Here is a 20,859-nt window from a genome sequence, read left to right as displayed (position 1 = left end):
GCAATGCCACCAGCACACGACTGGGTCTTGCTCTGGTAGCTCTGGTGCGTTCCCCTCCTGTGCATACGTGGTAATTGCCATGGGGCTGTGAGGGAGGTTCCTGCAGGGAGAAGGGACTTGGCTTATGGGGTGGAAGGAGTACTTTGGGGGAGGAAGGAAAGAGGGAAGAAAGCTGAGTAAGGGGAACAGGCTCTGCCCCTGCCATGGCAATTAGTGTGTGCCCAACCCACTGATTCATATGCAGGTAAGGTCAGTCCATCTCCCTGCACTGGCTATGGTGAGACAAGAGGAGTCAAAGAATCTCAGTAGACGTAATAAAGGGGGGGGAAAGATGATGTTTAGTGCTCACATTGTTGAAATTAGCTGAGGTAGAGACAGTCCTTGATAAGAAGAGCTGGTCCCAAGAACCAGCCAATGAGGTAAAGACAGTCCTTGATAAGAAGCAGGAGCAGGCCCCAAGAGCCAGCTAAGACTGGTCTTGCGGCTTGGGTGAATACCAAGAAATCACTGAGCCTGCGCAAGGAAAGTGGTTACTAGCAGTGACAAAGAGGAGTCATCTATCTTCATCTCTGCAACCACCAGACGACCACCATAAAGAGGGTCTGCACAGGCACAGTTGGGAGGGGACTATGGAAATGACCTCTCGGAGCTAATTTTAATATGAAGCAGGGATAGGTCATGCATATGTATAGGCGTATTGTAAATATGTAATACCTGACTGTATAAACTTGAGGCGAACTGCCGAGTCGCGCGCGGACGACTTTGGTGGGACTACCCCCCGTGCCGCCCAGCGCTGAATGAACATACCTACTTTACAATTTCACTGATTGTGGCCTTGGTTTGCATGGTAGCCATTCGAGGTAGATAGCCATGTCAGGTACCAAGAGCAAAGAGTTTAGTCCTAGGAGGTGGACTCTCAGTCTGACCCAGTAGTCAGCAAACAGAAACAGTAATATGTCATACAGTTGATCTGTCACAAATCCCATTAGTAAATCAAGAACCATAATAATAAAAGATGCAAATAGTTCACAAACAAAACATCTGTAGAACAGCTATGACCAATAAGTTAATTAAAATGATACATTTACTATAATTTATGAGTGAAACTAGGGTCTAAATGCACTGAGTACATCAATTATTGGAAATTATTTATTTGCTTTTATTAAATAAGAGGGAGGACTACAGTGCTATGTTCTGAGCAACTGACATGTGATAATGACTGCTCCTGCAGAAAAGTCTAATAGAAAGTTGTCTGAGTCACTCATTAACATCTACCACTGGCCTTTCTGTAAATTAGAAGTCATTAAAACCCGATATAGCTACTCTGGAACTTAAATAGTAATTTTTACCTTACTAAAATGTTTCATTTGAATTTACTGTAACAGTCTTAGAGGCTGAAATTTTTATTTTGAGCGGGTTGGGGAAAGTAATTGTGATCTAAACCTGATCCAGAAAGCCAAAGCCTTGTTTTATATTACTGTATTGAGGGATAAAAGTTAATTTAAAGTGTTTCATTGTCAATTCATTCCTTGGTTTCACTGCAAAGAGTGCCAATTTTGCTGGCAGTTCAGTGCTCTTAAAACATGTACTTTCTAAGAATAGAGTGAAAACATCACCTCATTTCTTACAGATCACCAGATGTCCACCAGTTGGGGGATCTTTGTCTTGGATTGAATTTACATCAGCAGTTTAGATGTGAAAGACTCAATATCTCATTAGCAATCTCTTGATCCACCCAGTTCCCCTGGGTGCTGTTTTAGAATGATAATCCCAATCATTCTTCAAATCTTTATAAGCAATCAGTTTTAAGTGCAACTCTTAGAAGATAAGACTTTTCCTGCTAGTTAGTTTAAAAAAAAACAACCAACAACCAAAACCAACACAGGTGAGATAGAGGCTTTGATCAGACAGGTATTCTTTTTAAGTGAGATTTAGTCATTTTAGATTTTGTTTCTGCATGTCTGATACTATGCTAGAAAATAATCCAAAGACAGTATTTAAAAAAGGGTGAAGAGCTTCAAAACGAACCTCCTAGACAATTTAGATTGGGTTGAGTGCTTGAAATAGTGCAATAAATCTCTTCTTTAATGTACAAAATTATTTTTAACTTGACATAAAGGCAACTTCCAGGTACCTTAACCTTACCAAAAAGGATCATAGATTTGGTTAAACTTCAAAACTCCTTTCAAATTCAAAAATCCTCTGAAAAAGCACTGAGACTTTCTTTAAAAGTCTCAATGACACTCTCTTGGGTACGTTAGTAAGTTTCCTTAATAGGGTGCCACTTGTGTTACTTGTTCTCTGTGTTATGTGGTCAGGGCCTTTGTAGGTCTTTGCTGAAAGCTAGATTTGCTGGTGTAAATAGGAATGGAGTTTATTCCTTTTCCTGGAACAGTAATGATATCATCACATCAGCTTTGTTTTGTGATGTGATTAAGTTTGCACTGTGACTCAGTTACCTCAACCTGGAGGACAGAGTTACAAGATTGACAGCCATGGTGGGTATAGGAGCAAAGGCAGTATCTTGTGGCACACATCCAGTTGCTCATGCTGCATCTGAAAACATTAAGTCCCACGTTCTCAGAAGAATACAATGTAAGAGTATGTAATGACTTCTTTTTTAACAAGAATCTGTCTGCTTTCAGTTCCGTAACTGTGTTAATATTTAAATTATTGACCTAATCAGGTTAAATGTATGGGCTGCAACATCTAATTTTAAGGCACACCTTGTTCATGGTAGTTGTGCAATAGCAAATGCAAAACAATGATGCAATTAGCTGCTGATGAGCAAAAATGTCTGAGGATTTTCAACTTGAAACCTCTAAGAGAAAACAAACTGCTTTATTAAGTTAAAAATGCTTTATTTTTAATCTGTGCATATTTATTATGAGTATTACCATGTGATAATAGTACTTTATAGGTTTTTTCCCACAGTCAAAAAGAAAATGAGAGGAAAAAATATCCAGTTCATATCCCGATTAGATCATAGCTGAAAGCTGGAGTGTCGGTAGCCATTTTGTACACAGTTCAATACGATTGTCTATTCAACTGAAGCCAAGACTGCCAAAGTGGCAGTGCTGTAAGCTGGGTGTAAGGTTCACTGCCCAATCTGCATGGGAGAAGTTTGTCAGAACCCTCGCGTTCATTAAGATTGCCTGTAGTCAGTGGTATCCATGCCTTGAACCCTAAATTCACCCAGGAGATAAAAGCAAAAAGCCGATGCATGTATAAAATAAGAAAATGTTTGTTGTTCTGCTGATACTGAAATATAACGTATTTTGAGATAACAAAAGCTGCAAAGGATCGCTTTCTCCCTGAAAGATTTAATCGCATAATTCAAGATTGAAGTTTAACTTGTCTTAGCAAGCACTTCAAGGCCAAATAAACACTGCATCACAAAGCTGGTTAACATTCAGCCACAGCAGCTGGACTCATATTTATTAAAATTTTCCCTAGGACTTGCTCTGCACTTTTAGAGAAAAGTCACTTCCCTAATTTTTTCTCAGTAGACATTGACTTCTAGGCTGTTTGTTCAAGATAAGCATCAAAATGAGGATGCAAAGGTCAGTCTCTGCTGTATTACAGAGTTACAAAGAGAAACAGTCAGTTTGTCTTCCAGAGAATGTTTTCCTATCCAAATTAAACTGTTTACTTCCTATAGGAAAAAAGATTTCTTCTTTGGGAATTCAGCGGATTTGGTGTTTACAGAAGTACAGACTCTCCCTTTGTTGTGGACTTACTTCGTTGCTGAAAGTTTAATCTTCAGCTTTCCACCTCTTCATCTCCACCTTTTAATGACAAAAGTCCCGTGAGCTCATGCTCAAGGCTCTGAGGTGCTGGCTGCACTGCACCCTGCTTCACTCTCCTGCCTCTCTGCTGTCCTGACTCAATGGACCTGGCAATGTGTCTCAGCCCTGTGTTAGTGTGGGCTCACCTTCATCAGCTGTTCAAGCTAACAGGGCAAGTTGTGAGTCAGAGCAAGTGAGACAGGAACAGGGATCTTATCCTTCCTGCTCTGGGGACAGGAACCCCTAGCAATGAAATGGAGCAGACAGGTGGGGCAGTGATTTTTTTTAAAAAAAATTTTCTTTTTCTTTTCTTTTAAAACCATGGCAACTGAACCCAACAAAACCCCTTCGGACAGCATAGCTAACTGGTTACATAACTAATGTCAATTCAAATATGTTTTATAAAAATAAGGATGCATTACAAACAATTGCGCTAGCATCTTTCCTCTGTTGATAGGAATTTCTTGCTCAGAATTTTAACATTTAGTGAGCTTTTAAAATAAGGACATCCATCACGGTGCTATCAAGGCAGAGATGTTGAGGGACCTGTTGCCTGCTCAGTTGGAAATTAATACTGCCTTGCCTGAGATAACACAGCTGACTATGGGCACCCCAGTCTTTTACAGTGTGGAGTAAAATAGGTTAGTGTAAATCACAAACAGTGGTGGTTCAAGCCAGCCCACTTAACGTTGCCCTTTAGTGGGTGCATATATACCTAGATTTCACATTCTAGCGAAGTGGTTGGTAATTTCTTAAACTGCTTTAACTCAAATACTTGTGATTGTTTGACTCTTTACTTAATTGCATGATTTTAATTTAGCTAAAATTTGTTTAACTACGCAAAGGAGAAGATAAGCTGGAGTATCTGTGGTAACAGTGCTAGACACAGCCTTCTACGTGGAGAGGATGAACAATTTCAGCAGATATTTTGTAACTTCTACATTCATTTCTTGACACTGTGATATATTCCTCCTTGCCTTGTCTCAGTTTGGTGATCACAACTGGGCAGTTGCAGTAGGACAAAATTGTCGTTCCCATGCCCACCACCTGCACAAACAGGTAGTCTCATTCCCCTTGCTCCATCTTCTGTGAAGGATTACGCAGAGTTGTCATGCGTTGCCCTTCTTTTTATACTGTCAGGGATGAGTTACCAGCTGCTTGAGTTTATCCTTAAATAAAATGAGCCTTGGTCTTCCCTGACTTCTTTTATTAACAGTAAAGCAGTACATTGCCATTCATGTCACTGGTTAGTGACATCATGTTGGACTCACGGTCTTTGTATCTTTTTCTTTTATTGTTGATAGAAGACTTCCAGGTTGGAGAGCTTGATCCTTCATGCTCCCTAGCATAATAAGAGCACTCCTTGCATCTGTTAGAAATGGCTGCTGATAAGAAAAGATGAAGATGATTATACAGCACTGTATTGAGAGAAGAAGGTGATTTATCTTCTCTTTGCAAGTTTCTGCTGTAAATCATTTAACCTTGTCTTAGAGCCTGTTTGTTTTTGCAGTTGCAGCAAAGAAACTCCGCTGTCTTTATATTCATCTATTTTGAAATATTATTATGAAGAACAGTAAAACGGTGTTATGTTGGGGGTAGCTGTAAGAGTTTCTCTTATGCACAGGTAGCCAGAGCTGGAACTCAATGAATTGATAAGAGCAGAGGAAAGCTACTGAGGAACCTTGTTCCTGCCAGTCGCTGCTGAAACTGCGATAGTCAGCCAAGTGTGGGTGTATGTGAGTTGAGGTAGGGAGAGGAAAATCGATATGAAATTCTCAAATCACTAGTTTTTTGATGTCACTAGAACAGGCAGGGCTCATAAAGGGTGAAGCATGTGGAGACCAAACACAACTTAATGAAATGGCAAGTGTTGACAAAAACCAGACCATGAACATGCTGAGGACTTGTGGTTACCTGCAGTGCAAGACACAGTGAGGGGGGACGACCTCTGAAGTAACTGTGAGCGCTTACTCGCAACTTGGCCTATTGAACCCTTCATTCTGAATTAAATCTGTGTTTATTTAGAATAAGCAGTGTAAGTCTGGAAGTATATGTGTGTCTGTGCTAAGTGCAGATTTGGGCTGACATTTTGGTTGATGGTTGTTTTCACAACTGCCATTAAAGTATTCAATCAATCTGCAATAGCTTCTCTTTAATGATGCTGACGGAGTGGAGGGAGAATCAAATATGGGACCTGCTCTTAATTTCAGAGAGCAGCAAGAATGACAAGTCTTTATTCTTTATTCCAGTGGCTGGCATACTGCGTACTCATGTTCCTGGGGGACGTTAGTTACCCCCTTGTTTGGAACGTGTCTGCTTTCCGAGACACCCCCACCCACCCCCAACGATTAGCACTGTGCTAATATTTGGGTACTGGGAGCCCAGTATGATTATGAATAGATACAGGAGCTGTCTGAAAAGGAATGCTGCTGTGATCAACAATGAGAAATCTGCTCTCTTTTCACACGGACAGATGTTTTCCTTCGGGTTGTACAGTGAAACTGGCAGTTCTGAAACCTGCAACCTGTTTATTCGATTCATAATTCAAGGCCAGTGTAATTCCCAGTGACTATCACTGTTGTTTTCGTTATGGAGTCCTAATTCATTGTTTCTGTGGGCACAAAAGAATTGCTGGACTCATTTGGTGTTTCAGTACACTGTAATTTTACATAGTGCAATACTGTTGAGATTGCCTAGGTGTGTGATCTGTTGGGCTCATCACTATTACTTCCTTTTGACCTCCTCTCTGTACTTGTGCATGGATGACTTACTAGCTGCCGTAAAGATACTTAAATGCAACTGGGCTTGTTAAAAAAAAGACGTGAATAGACCAAAATTATTCTCTTTGAGGTCAGTGAGGACCAACTAGGTAGCTGTTTGCTCTCTGCCAGGCAGTCAGAGCCATCTGTCACATGACAATAAGCAAGCATCAATTTCAGAAGTCCATTTGGTTTTATGACAGTTTTTACAATTTTATGGAAATTGAACCTTTACATAAAGCATAATTTTCCTCAGAAATTCGTGTTTTATAGACTTACGTCCCTGTTCAGTCATTTACATTCCTAGTTGCTTTTTATATAAAGCATAAATATAATGATGCTTTTTTCCCCTAATAAAAAATCTTTGGAGCTTTTTTTTGTCTTTTTTTTTCAGTATATGAAAGACTATCCATGTTTGGTACTTAAGGAAAACTTCAAGGGTTCTATGTCCAAGTTTTATGTGTCCATAGAAACTGAGTCTATAGGGGCTACAAAGGAACAAATGTTTAATGCTTTAATATTTAGCTCAAAATCATAGTTCATAATGATTTTCTAACAAGATTTTGCTACTCTTTTTATTCTTTAAGTATGTATTTTTCATAATCTGTGTTAGTTCTTAATTTAACTCATATTCCTGCTTTTCTTGGAATGGTAAAATCTAACACATTAAGTCAAGTTGTACAGATTTTTAGTTGTTGGAGTCTGGTGTTCAAGTCCAGATTATGACCAAAGTGAGCATGAACTTTCCAATTTTGTTTCATCCTCCATGAAAGTTAATCAATGTCATATAAAGGTTCTGCTCAGGGGAAGCTAGGGATTTTGTATACTAGATCGGATTTGAATTGCACTGATAGATCTGTAGACGGACAACTTTGACAGCATCTGTTCACATCACACTGCCTTTGTCAAGGCATAGTAGTCTTTTATCTTTGTGAGAAGCATTTTAGAGCAGGACAAGGGACAATGTTAAGTTGGAGGTATTATTTTTTGGAGACTATATGCATTAAAACTCAAATTCCTCAGTAGACTGCAACTTCTTGGAGGTTCCTAGGGGTTTGGCCAGTTCACCTGAGCATCACAGGCATGGCTGCTCAAGGGTTTGTGTCCTTGGATATAAAAGCATTTATGAAATTGGTAATTGCTTAGTTGCTTGCATACTTCCATTGCGTGGTTGCTTGCATACTTCTCCTGTGTGGTAATTGCCATTTAAAGGTCAGCACTTTCCAGTATGTTCTGGGTGTCACTGCTTTTCCTAATAGTGAGAAGATGAGTTATCTGTAGTAATGATTCTTACCCTTAGATGTGTATAAATATTTGCAGTTATTTGAATTGTCATAACACGAAATATGTCAGTGAAAGAGCTAGGTTCAGGTGTACTAGATGAACATGAAAAGAACATGTATGTGAAAAGAAAAGGTGGCCATCCCTAACCCATGGAGCATATCGATGAAAGTCAGATATAAGTCCAAAAAAACTTTGCAGTCAGACTATTTCGTGATTTTATGGGGAGATATAAGGGATGACAGATGATGAAATTCAGGGATCTTATTCATGACTTGAATTATTAGGCAATAAAAGACAGAGGCACTGGAAAAAAAAGAGGAATCAACATTTAAGAGGGATTTGGAGCTCATTGTCAGAAGCTATTTTGGGAGAAAAACTGATGAGGAGAAAGTGAGACTATGAAGGACATTTGCATATGAGAGATCCAGGGAATGATGAACTTGAGGGGAAATCTAGATACGCAGAGAATCTGTGTGTTGTTTTAGTGTGGGTTCATAACTGCTTTTAGGGTTTTTTGCTCCAAGATAACCACGAGCCTCTGTAATACATCCTAAAGGAACATAAACATAGGATCTAAGCCTGAATTGGACCTACTGTGGTAGTGAAAAATTATTCCCGTGGATTTCCCTGTTCCTTTTATAAGGGGGGAAGTCGTAAGAGACCATCAGGGTGAGGCGTACCTGGGAGGTGGTAGTGTCAGCAGATCCAGCAGGGTAAGGACAGGCAGCTGCCTAGGAGCTGCGGGAGGAGGGATCTGAGGGGCTTGTGAGGTTTGTGTAAGCTCAGGATGTGCTCCTATTTTGCTAAACCTGATGTTTGAGGCCAGCTAGGATCATTGTTTAGACAGAGTGAAACTAGTCTGAAGTGGTACCTCAGGCAGTCGTTGGCATGCAGGTGACAGACGAACCCATGTTTGCGGATGAGATCACCATCAATGGGGTAGCAAGTGTTTATTTTTAATGTCATATTGATGTTGGGCTGGCTTATGAGCATGCGTAACTTGTCAACACTGCAACACTATGTGGAAGTCTCCTGTAGCACCTTGAGATGCCTTTTGCCAGACAGGGCTGTCGTTTACTTTTGCTAATGAAGTTGCTGTGGACAGCTGGTTCTAAAGGATGTGAAGAGGTTGCCCTATCCAGTTCTGTTAAGTCAAATATTTTAAACTCACTAGTTACAGAGGATGGAAGCTGTGATAATGGATATTTTCTGGGTTATAAAGACATCTTGTATTTCCTGAAAGCGAGCTAAGGACACTGCTCTCAATAAAAAACAAATAAAAAAAATCAAACAAGACAGCAGTCTTCCATTCAATAATTACCCCACGGTTTTACGAATCTTCTCTTACGCTTAGACAATGCTCCTTAGAGTTGGTAACTTTACAACAACCATGGAGCATACCTTTGTGTGCATTAGGTATATGCTGAAGGGCAGAGAATAGCCTCAAAGTGGAAGGTGTCAAGAAACGTCCAAAATCAATTAACCATTATATAGCATGTGGGAGACGTTCCTTGTCTCTCTGTGAAGAGTCCTTGAGACAGCGTAGCTTTCAGACTGCCAGGAAACTGGTACGTTTCCAAGTTACCGGTGGAAATTGCTTTGAACTTAGAATAAACCTGTGCACACAGACAAATTAGAAGAAAACAAAACACGTCAAATGAAATCTTGGCCTTATCAAAGTCAAAAGGAGTTTGCTGCTGACTTCAGTGGAACAAGAATTTTATCCATAAAGAGGAAGAAAAAAAAAGATTTTTTGAACTCTCAAATCAGAGCTAAGCTGTCTGATGTAGGGTTTTTTTTGTCACAGATACCTGCTTGTTTTCACATGTATTTGCAGGATCTGAAGGCCACAAAGTCTTTGTAATTGTGTGTCTGCAATCCCTGACTGCAATATGCTTGCCAAAGCACACCTGGAACACTCATGCTTTTGTAACTTTCATTTCTTGTTTTTATGGTCCAGCAACATTGCTCAGGCCTGTTCAAATGAGTTGGTAATTAGTAACATAAATATAACTTGTCCGACTTGATTTGTTCTTCCCACACACGTTCTATGTCTGTCTCTCTCCGGCTAAACCATGTGTAGAGGGAAGAGCAGCAAGGAAGCATGCTGTGATGGGGGGAAATGCCAGGAAGGTTTTTACCCTTTTAGAATGAGCTCTCATACATTACGGAGAGCAAAAATAACTCATGGCCATCCTTGTGAGTGTGCAGCGCCTCTGCAAGCATGCTGTCCTTGTGTGTTCCTCTGCTACACTTGCAGAGCCTGGCAAGAGTTACCATTAATTTTCATTAAACCACCTGTAAATTGGTTGCACCTTAGCGTTTTGAAGGATCCAATCCCCGGTACCTGCTGAGAGCACATCTAGCAAATGCCAGATTAAAAAACTCACAAAACCCCACTTTATATATCTGAGATTTTTGTTGCTGGTTTTAGTTGTTTTGGTTTTATTTTTTAAAAATTTCCTGCCACAGATATAAAATTGGCCGAGTAGCTAGAGTGCTCCCCTGGTAAATGGGAGTTCATGCTTAACTTCTCTGACCTGGAGAGCCACGCTGCCTCTTGCCTCCCTGCCAAGTCCCCATGCTGTGGTGTTATTCACTCACTGCGTGGAACCATCCAAACCTCCCTGCCTCTCCCCATCCAGTGGAAACTGTCGCAGCGACAAAAATGTGACCTTCACTTGCCTAGAAAACGGGAGAGGACTGCAGGAGAGCATGGGAGTCTAGCCAGCTGTGAGGTAACTGAGAAAAGGGTTGGAGTTGTGGTCTTGGCTGTTAGACCGTGAGTTTTTGTTTCCCATGTTGGCAGTCTGAGCTCCAGAGAGGAGAGGGAATTCAGATAACTCTGTGCTCAACATGCAGGTTTCCATGCCCTTCAGCAACTACGTGCTCCCCATGCTCTGTGCAGGTATTTCAGTCTCTGCTTAGGATTCCTCTTTGGCGGCTGACACCTAAAATGTAATCATTACAGCCTCTACTTTATAGGTTCCAAATGCTATATTGGGTCTGGCCCTTCATTACGCAAAGGTAGGGTTACATTACTTTGTAAAGGTAAGTAAGTGTGCAGGCCTACAGAAGCGATGGTTCTGTTTGATCCGTCGTGGGAAGTGATGGGTTTGTTTGTTATACCTCCTCTGGGCACTGGCAGCTTAATGTATATGCTTGGAGAGGGACTTATAGTGAAAGAAATATTTTTATTTAGTAAGTTTGCACACAATCAATGGATCTGTGGGGTTTATTTCATATAGATGCTCACCTGAACGAGTTTGTCTTTGCAGTGTATTCTTGGCTGTCGTGCTCTTCTGTTAAGAAAGAATGGCTGCATGTTTCTGGCCATGTCATCATGAGTTGTGAATGACAAACCAAGTGGCGTGTTTTATTTGATTGCTGCTGTGCTTGTGAATAGCTCAGTGCTGACAGCCTGGGAGGAAAAGTACGATTAAATGCCTTGCAAGAGGCATAAGATGGGCTGCAGCGCTGGAAGGTTTTCTCCTCCAGCCCAGGCATTGTGCCTCATTTCTGAAGTTACCATCCCATTGACTTATTTGCTGGGCTGTCATGTCAGCTATAGCAATGTTTTTGACACCACTATATTTTGTGACATTTGTTCCTTAAAAAATGGAAATAAGGTCACACTAAGCAGTGGTGAATAGCCATCAACTTTCAATCACTAGTAGCTGGGGTGGCATTTGAAGCAGCAGCTCTGAGTGGGGACGAAAGGCTCTGTGTCTTACTGATGGTGCCTTCAGCCAGTCACAGGTGGAAGCAGGAATGAGAAGTCTGAGATGCACATTTAAAATTGCAGGGACAGCATTTACTATGAAGACATTATTTGAAATAGCGTCTAGATGGCAATAGAAGTGTGCTTAATTCTTTAATTTTTTTTATTCTGAAAACTTAATTTTTTAAAATATATTTCATGTCCTACATAGGGTCCCAGTTAGTGCACAGAAAAAAATATGTTGCTGGTTGGTTTTACTGCTGTGTTAGCTGAAGATGCAACTGCCATTCACAGAAAAGCTTCCAGCTGGGGATAAGTGGTTCTTTATTCACAGCATGTGTCGATATTTGAGTGATGCTAACGTTGGACCTACAGGTATCTGGTGGTTCTGATAAACCAGTCCATGGCAGCTCCCATGTTACCTGTGAGGCTGCTTTCAGCCAGTGTCGGTAAAGTTGAGCGAGAACTTGAGCTAACTAATCCTGCAAAGGTAATTAGCTTAATTGTATTAAATTTTGAGGAAAAAGTAAGGGAGCATCACTTTATGAGGTTAAAATATGTGTGTTTGGGAAAGACAAAAAACCAGTTTGTGAGAAACAAGCAAGGCATTTCATAAATACCCTATCTGTGTATAGAGGCACAGTGATGGCTTGTAGAAAAGCAGCCATTGAGCGTGGAAATGTTAAACGTCTCCAGTGGTTGTTTATTTGAGAAGATAACACTTGAAGGTACAGCTAAATATGCTCCTGAGGCCTTTCTTCAACCAAAAAACAGTTTCATATAAAAAGAGCCTTATTTTTACCCAACCCATATTTTGCATTATTTTCCAGTTTACTTCACAGACATCAAGCTTACAGTTTACTAGAAACCTCACCAAAGCAGGAGAATTTCTTTCTCTTCAAAATGGTGAGAGAGTAGTTCACTACTTAGGTCATTTAACTTGGTCATAAATTACAAAATGTGAGTTATGACTAATCAGAGAAAGCAGTTCAGTATTATGAACTGAGAAAAGTAATCGTCCCTTAAGTTTCCATGCTTTTTTGAAACCTGAATGGCAAAAATAACTTCTTAGACCAAGAATGTTTTATATTATATCTTTTCCTGCACTCACCTTTAGCAGCACCATAATACCTGAACAACTATCCTAAATTTTAGGAAATACTGATCTTTACATATCAATTATGGTACTCCTTATGGCTCATCCTTGTTTAATAGAATTGAAGGAAGAAAAGCTGCTGGATGGGTATTGGCTTCACAAAGAAAAGTAATTTTGAAATTCTTGTTAAATTGCAGTGAGTGTAAAACTAAACTGAGATTTAATTACATTTTTAATTAAAGGAATAGCTATTGATTATGTCATTGAATATGTGTTGTAGCCAGCCCTAACAAATAGCAATACTGCAAGAGATCATTAAACTAGTTGTTAAAATTCCAAGTGAATGAGAACTAGAACTGGTGTGGATAAAAGGCACAGCAATGCTGGATAGAAGAAAAAAAATAACAAACTAAGTGAAAAATACATTAATTTATAAAATTTTGGTTACTGATGGTTTTATGTCCTGACATAATTTATCTATGGAACAAAACAAAGACAAAACTGGAACAATTTTTAAATAAGAAACTTGGGCAAAGTTTTATCTTGGGTCTTGAAAGGAAACAGTGATTCAGACAATATTTCTCATGAGCTTTATGTGAAGCAGGATGTAATCTGTCACATGTGAGAGATCTTCTGATCACTCAGGCAGCAATCAGATCCACTACGCAGCCTGACAGAAAGGGCAAATAAATGCTAGTGTTCAGAGTAGCAGCAGCATGGGAGTACTGACAAAAAAAACCCGTAGGCAGCTGCGGTCGAGGACAGGGCACTGGCAGCCAACCTGATATTCAACCTGCAGCCCTCCTGCTACCACAGCGTCGATTCTCTCCCAGGCCCATGGTGTGGATGCCTGGTGGTAGACAGAAAGCAGTTTTCTGGACACCGGTGATGGAGAGCAGGGTGGGGAAACCCCAGCTGCCTGTGTAAATACGTACAGCCACGTTTTGTCTGTGCAAGTTCTCCATTTGTGTGTGCAGGTGGCACTGCCAGCTGGATGGGTCTGTTCTTCACCAACACCCCTTGGCTTGTGTGAAACTGTTAGCTGATGCTCTAGAGAAAATGTCTCCTAAATTCATTTTAGACTTCATTGGAACAGTCTGGAGGCTGCTCATGATGTTAAAGGCCTGATCCTCTCCATCCTTGTGGTACCACTTTTACTGCTGAAAGGATCTTATTGAAGCATTTTATTAGATGGGGGAGTAGCCCCTATGGATAGGCAGCGCAGAAGCCCCGTTGCTTGTGGCCGAAAGCTGCTGTGAACAGTGAAGTATAATAGGGAGATGGGGGAGCTGATCTCATGGGTCTTTCTGTTCCTGTCCGTTACGATTTCTGTGCATAGAAAGCCGTTTTAATCCTTTCCATTCAATTGCATTGTATCCACAGAGATGTATTCTTAATAATGACACAAGGCATGCTGCAACACAGGCAAGCTCATAGTCAGACCCTATGACTCAGTTGGCTGAAGTTATTGTCTGAAATAGAGCATTTTAGAATTAAAACTTATTGTTGCTACCAGATTTTGTACTTGAGCATATTTTTAATGTTCTTTCTACGTATAATGCACAAAGGCTAATTCGTTAAAAGACTATCAGGGTTGTACAGATGTCAGCATCCAAGAGTTAGGCTGTATTAGAATTCGAGATCTGTAACCTTTATTTGACCTTGTAGTTTTATGGAGCATGACCCAGTCCCAATGACCTTCCTCCTCCTGTGACCTCTGGCTCTTCAAAGCATGCAGGATGAACAAGGGGCACAAATGTGGCAAGTGCACAGGCCATGGCAGCAGCTTATGGGGAAGTGTTGGGTAACGGCATGAGCACTCTTTAGAAAGAGAAAGCACTGTCTTGTGGTGAAAGCACTTTTCTCCCTGTATTGCAACTGTATTGCTACTGTTACATGTGGTGGTGTTCTCACATTCACAAACCAGATTAAAAAGTGTCTTCCATGCCTAACGGGTGAATGGATGACTGAAATATAAACTGAAAGGGTCAGATACAAACCTCAAGAGCGTGAAAAGGTTTAATGACCTGTAATCAGGATTTACCAATGATATGTACTTGGGTAATGGCATCACTGGTTTTTTTCCAACACACAGGACACATTTTAGTTTACTTCAGACAAGTCCCTGTTCCCTGTTACTGCTTAACTACAGGATGTTGTGATTATAGATGTAGAGACACTGCTGTTGTAGAATCGGTGATAAATTATGGTAGGATGGCAACTGTAAATACAGTTTTGCTTGTGATTTAAGAGGGAGATGTGAACGCATATCGCCCAGATGCTTGATCAATGGTAAATAGGGCCAGCCACGGCATGCTAAAGCTTAAAAGTCCTCGCCAGATTTTGGGATTAGAAGTCATCGTTTCAAGCATTAACTCCTCCAGTATCAAAATAATCGGCTGCTCTGGTCCTCCGCTTTTCCTTTCTCTTTGGCCAAGATTTATTTACCTTTGCAAGCAGGAACTGACATGCAAGCCTTCTTTTCACTAATTTTTTGAGCTACAAGAGCTTCTTCAGCAAGTTGCCAAGTATTCAGTGTCTGATTGTGCTACACTGCTGTGCAACTTCATGTCATGTCCCCTGTGACCTTCCCATCCACCTGCTTAACTGGTCAGGAAATATGCAGCTGCTTGGAGCTGTGTAGTTATACTACTTAAGGCTGGAGAAACAATAAACCAGTCATTACAGATTAGTGTGATAAAACACACCAGCAGCAAAATCAGCTATAATCAGGATTCACTTGACACAAAAGGGCATATATCTTTGGTCACTCAGTCCCCCCTGCTCTGTAGGTGACAGTCCTGTGCAGGTAATATACCTAATGACTGATGAGGGGTAAGAAAAATTTCAATATGCAACTGCTACCATTGCAGTGATTTTAACCTGGCTCCTCTCAGAGAAACCCCATGTGTCCTGATCTGAAGGCTGATACAAGCTTTGTTATTTTTTCCCTGAAGTGAGAAATGAAAGTGACTGCCTCCCCAAGATCTCCCTGGAATTCAGACTAAATGGGGCTTGTATATGCATTGGTACTAAGGGTGAAATCAGGATTGGCAGACTGTGATGTGTGAATTCGCACACGTACAAGGACTCGGAACAAGAGTGAATCTCATTAATTAAGCCAAGACATTTTAGATGGTCTGTGCCTAAAATTGAGTCCTGTTCGGTAAAAGGCACTTTCTCTTGGGTCTCTTTAGTGTCACATTCCATTTACAATTGTAATAAATGCTATAACTTGTTTCCCTCTCCCCTATCCCACAAAAAATGACAGAGAGGAATTTCTTGCTAAGCCTTTGATAACGGTTCTTTCTTTTTGTTCCAGATAACTTCAAACGAGAAGCACTCAGAGAGCCTGAAGAATGATGGCGATGCTCTTATCCAAACTCTAGAGAGCCTGGCCCAAACTGCCAGGTGAGTTCCCTCAGGCTTCCAAGAATTTCCAGGGCTGAGAGCACTCACCTCCTCTTTTGTCTGCAATGGTCTTCTCCTGTAATCGCCTTCTGTGCAGTATAAGCTTCTCAGGTTTCTGTCCCTGGCCGCCCTCCTCACTGCTCTCCTCCAAACTCCTCTCATTCAGAGCCTGCTGGAGTTCCTGCCGCACCATCATCATGCTTTAATCCCCAGCTGCGATGAGCTGCAGTGTGCTGCGCAGTCTGGCTCAATGTCTGTGCAAGTGTCAGTTTTGGTTGGTTGTTTTTTTGTTTTGTTTTGTTTTTTTAATATATTATTTTATTCCAAACACTTGGTCTGTATAACCGGATACTGGTCGGTGGTTCTTGGCAGAGTGGGCTAGATGCACAATGCGATGTTTGTGCCCTGTTTTAAAGTAGTTTTGTTTGGTGCACTTTGCAAGCTGATTACTTTCAAATGTGCAACCAAAGAACAGAACTGCTTTTGTTTAAGAATACCTGTGGCTTCTCTGAGAAGGCGTGACACTTAGGGGAATGCCATGGCCTCCTCTGTGAGAGCAGAGGTGCTAGTCCCAACAAGTTGGCCAAACCTCAGCTCACCTCCCATAGACTTTCCCTCATCTAATCCCCCTTGGATGTATGAATGAATGACTGACTGTTCTCTGCCCCTCAAAACAATTCTTACACTCCTGCCATGGGCTGCTAGGCTGTATTTCATTCCTGGCTGGACTAAAATTCAGAGAAATTGTAGTTTATAGATCAGTTTTTGAAACACTAAGATCATCTTTTCGGTGCTCTTTGTGCTCCCAAATATGTGTCAGCTGTTTAGGAAAATTGGCTCCTCGGTATTATGGCAGGGTGAACCCTGTGTTGGAACGAAGGGGGGATGTGGGCAGATGTGGAGAGGAAATGTTGGGACATGGTGTGTGCAAGGAGATGCACATCGAGGACTAACCAAACCTGTCAAGAACAGTCTGCATCCCTCTGGCATACTCAGCTGCTGACTCACAGGTTTTTGTATGACACATTAAATTATCAAAGTAGAACATCAGGTCTCCCCAGGGGAGACACTGGCATCACCACTGAAGATAATAGTGAGGACGGACGGGGTTTTCTTCTTTTAGAACTAGTTTTCACTCTATTTTGTAGCACTTCAGCATTAGATGCACTAGACAGCCCAGTCACTTCTTCTAATTGTTATCTATACATTTCTGTGCTCAGAAAACCAGGTAACACAGAGCCCCAAATAAACAGCACTTGCTCTTATTTGACACCAGATGCTCAGCGGACCACATTCTAGCTGATGCCAGTGACGAGTGTTTTGATACATTAGGGTAAGCCAAGTTCCTCCGCTGTGCTGAGTTCTCGCACTGCAGCAGTAGCAACAGGGGAGCCCCTGAGAGCTCACGGGTTGCATTTCCCCTCCTTCCTATGTTTAGGGAACATGTGTCCATATCCATTTGCCTCCAGAGGAAACTGAGAGGGATGCAGCCTGCATCTTGGGGCTATAATGGACTCGGACATGGATAAATTGGCAACAGGCAGCCAGGAGAAGCCTAGCAAGCTTCATCAGGTTTAGCTGAATGGCCATTTTGTTCATGGAGGTTATGGATATTCTGCCATCTCCCCAGACTCCCTTATGCGGCATCTTTCCCAGAATATGCCTTGTGACCTAATAAACTTCGTCTCCTCACCTGTGCTTTGAACCTGGTTAAGAAGCCTCTCTGTGTCTTACGCAGAACTGGAAGCCTTTTAGAGAAGGCCACAACTGAGATCCTGGAGCTAAGCCATCCTCTGAGTAGTCTAAACTCCCAGGCCCTTCCACCCACATATTATCACTGGGTTGAAGTGATAGAGCAGTGGTTTTGCTTTGCTCAGTTTTTACAGACAGGTTTCTCATCTTTTGCTCTGCCTGCGTGGCAGGAGGAAGATACCAGCCATGTGCCAAGAGAAGGGCACTGCTTGGATTGCAAGCTGCTTTCAGTGCTCTCCGGCTGCCATGTAGCAGCAATGGATTGCCAGACTCGATCTCTGTGATACATCCTCGGCTAGTCAGAGCAGGCAGTTGTAAGAGTGAGTGACACATAACCAACCCATTCTGCTTAGTAGCTATGTGGAATCAAATCTACGCTTTAAAATGTGGGATCATAGCTATTTATTTTTCAGTGAAGACAGTTGCCAAGATGAATTTTTTTCAGATAACTAAATTTTCTGGTTTAAACTGCTGCTCATTAAGACATTGGCTTACCTAGTGTGGACTGCTCATTTGGATTTCCTGGCTAGCTCTGTGTTCCCCAAAGCATGGACTGTCAGTATGTGTTCATCAGCAGCAGCAACAGAGGAAGTTGCAGATTGATCTACTAGTGTCCTTTCTAAGCTACAGGAATGGTAGTCTATATAAAAATAAAAAGACTTGTTTCTGTGGACTAGCAGCAATGTATTAGAGCCCCTTTCCAATGCTAGAAAAAAAAATATGTTTCTAGGAGAAATTAGGCAAAATACATATAATAAAAACTTAGGTGAGGAAGCAAAGGGCCCCACTATGCAATCTCAAACCTGCAGAGCTCTGTGTGGTGGGGCAGTCGGTCCTCCTTGCAGGAGGTAGACACCACCTTGAGCAGAACCACCTTCCTGCACAGAGCAGTACTGCAGTGAGAGGGCTGTGTGTGTGAAAACACATCTTTCTGTCAAGCTAGAAGTCTGTGAGTGTAGATTCATGGGGGGGCATGATAAATTATGTCTTCCTTTTACAGAGAAGATTGAGTGAGGCAGCAGTTACTGTGAACTTGAGCTGAAATTTGTTTTTACACAACATGTTCTACAGGGCAGACTCACTAGTTGCATGTTACTGCTTAACAGAAAAGTGGGGTATACAGTGCAGTTAATGGCTATTGAGAATTTTCCAGCATAAAGGCAAATGTAGAATTTGAACAAAAAGTTCTCCCCTGAGACTGTCTAATAGATGTTACTGGTTTTAATTCCTAGCTCTCACGCTGATGTTGCTGTTGCTTCCTTGGCATTTGAAATTCTGAGAACGGTGGGACATGAGAACATCAAGACTACCAAGTGAACCGGTTTTGACCAGGCTACCAAAATGCACACATGTATGCTGCTCAGCACCACAGTCCTGCAGGAACATCTTCAAAACAGCAGAGCAGATGTAGTTAATTTATCAAGCAGAGCTGTAGCCATGTATGGGCATACATGTGGAATTTGGGAGGCTTCAAGACGGGAGGGAAACTGGTTTTGGGGTGGTTGTTTTTTGTAAACCCCTTTAAGGATGAATTTTTGGTTACTCCTTTACCTTGCTCGCATTACGTGATGTAGCTGAAGTATTTGACAGCAAATTTGAGAAGTGTAACTTAAATAAATAGTATAGTTATTTCACAGTATAGACATAACATGTTTCACTATTTTAAGCTGCTGTTGATAAATGAACATTTCTTTTTGGACCAGGTGAATGCCTTGGCTATTTATCTTAAGGGATCACCTCATACCTATGACTGGCACTACTCTAGGAAGGGTGCTCTAGAGCTAGCAGATACCACAGTGTGTAAAGAATTAAATTATTCCTCTCCCCCCGTGCCCTGAGGGAGCATAGCATGGCTAAGTCTGGTACTCCAATCATTTCTTCCATAATGTTCGTCTTTCAAAGCAGCCACTGCAAGTTCCTGCTGCACCTGCTGAACACACACAGGTACCTGCCTTACTGAGAATTGCAGCTACACAACTGCTGTTGGACAGCCCAGTCCTCCAGGGTAGGTGGAGGCAAGCAGCCAGCCCTAGGTAAAAAAACTGATTTCACCTTGGATGTTTTAACAGGAATTGTTTTCTTACATTACTTTAAATATCATTATCTATTTTTCATAAGCTTAACAGCTGGAATTAGAGCTGGAGTTACTAGAAATGGGGAATAGCTAAGTGGGGGCTATTACATAGTAGTATTTTATAGTATTGGTCTTCGAGCATGAGCATGGGTGAGAAGAACAAGGCTGAATTACTGGGTGAGACTTGCCCCTCTGCTGCTGCAGTGCCTTTGCTCTGCAAGCAAAAGGGGAGGCATTCCATTCTGTAGTTTTGTTCAGCTCTCATCATCTTGGGATCCTAACCTGAGCTGTGATCCTTTGCAGCCAAGACCCCCTCTGATCTTCTGCTGGCAAACTGCTGCACTGAAGAAGTGGTGCCTGGGAGCATTTGCACTCAGTAGAGGCTACTGACAGCTGCACCATGCAGATGTGCACAGTCTATGAATTAGCCAGCAGTTTAAGAACCCCTTTCCCTGCTTCTACCTACACAGGTGCTGCCTCTAGAGAAGTCAGTCACACACAGCTCCTAGCTCTCTACCTCACACAGTATCTGAAGACACCTGAAACTGGGTTTCAGCTACTGAACCAGCTCACAGTTTGAGCAAAGGCTCTTCATCTGACCCTAGTGACAGCACACATCTTAAGTGAGCTGAAGCAATATGCTGTTATTACTTTTTGAAGCCCAGAAGTGAGCACATGGCTGGCAGGCCCAGCCCAAAGGGTAGTTACCTCACCTCTGGCTAGACCTGCCCCATGCTGAGGAAGGGGTCAAAGCAAAGCAGCAGGGCAAGGGGAAGAATGCCCCCCCTCAGAGGATCCCAGTAAGAACAGTTTGTCATTGGAGCTGAGGGAGGCTGAAGGGTAATTGCTCCTTACCAAGGATGAAAGGGCAACAGTTCTGGCTTCCTCTTCTGATGTACTGAAGGTGGTGTGCAAGTCCAGAACAAGCTTCAGAGAACTTTAACAGACAAACACACTTTCTGATCTGAAATAAT

At 41.7% G+C, this 20,859-nt stretch overlaps 2 protein-coding genes across 3 annotated transcripts in view; one reads left to right on the top strand and one right to left on the bottom strand.

The window, feature by feature from the left end:
• ULK4 (unc-51 like kinase 4) overlaps nt 1-19,637 on the top strand; it is a 256,275-nt gene extending 236,638 nt beyond the window's left edge. For both annotated transcript variants that reach the window (XM_049817203.1, XM_049817204.1), the window contains 2 exons: nt 15,971-16,059; nt 19,044-19,637. In XM_049817203.1, coding sequence (XP_049673160.1) covers nt 15,971-16,059; nt 19,044-19,128 — 174 coding nt within the window. In that variant the 3' untranslated portion in view covers nt 19,129-19,637. The remainder of the gene's footprint in view (nt 1-15,970; nt 16,060-19,043) is intronic.
• Nucleotides 1-20,859, bottom strand: part of ZDHHC3 (zinc finger DHHC-type palmitoyltransferase 3) — a 435,152-nt gene that overhangs the window by 35,465 nt on the left and 378,828 nt on the right. The gene's annotated exons all lie outside the window — the stretch shown is intronic.

Source organism: Accipiter gentilis, chromosome 14, assembly GCF_929443795.1.
Source record: "Accipiter gentilis chromosome 14, bAccGen1.1, whole genome shotgun sequence".
Lineage (NCBI taxonomy): Eukaryota > Metazoa > Chordata > Aves > Accipitriformes > Accipitridae > Astur > Astur gentilis.
Note: the sequence above shows the minus strand (reverse complement) of the source record. Positions and strands in the feature narration are given on the sequence as shown.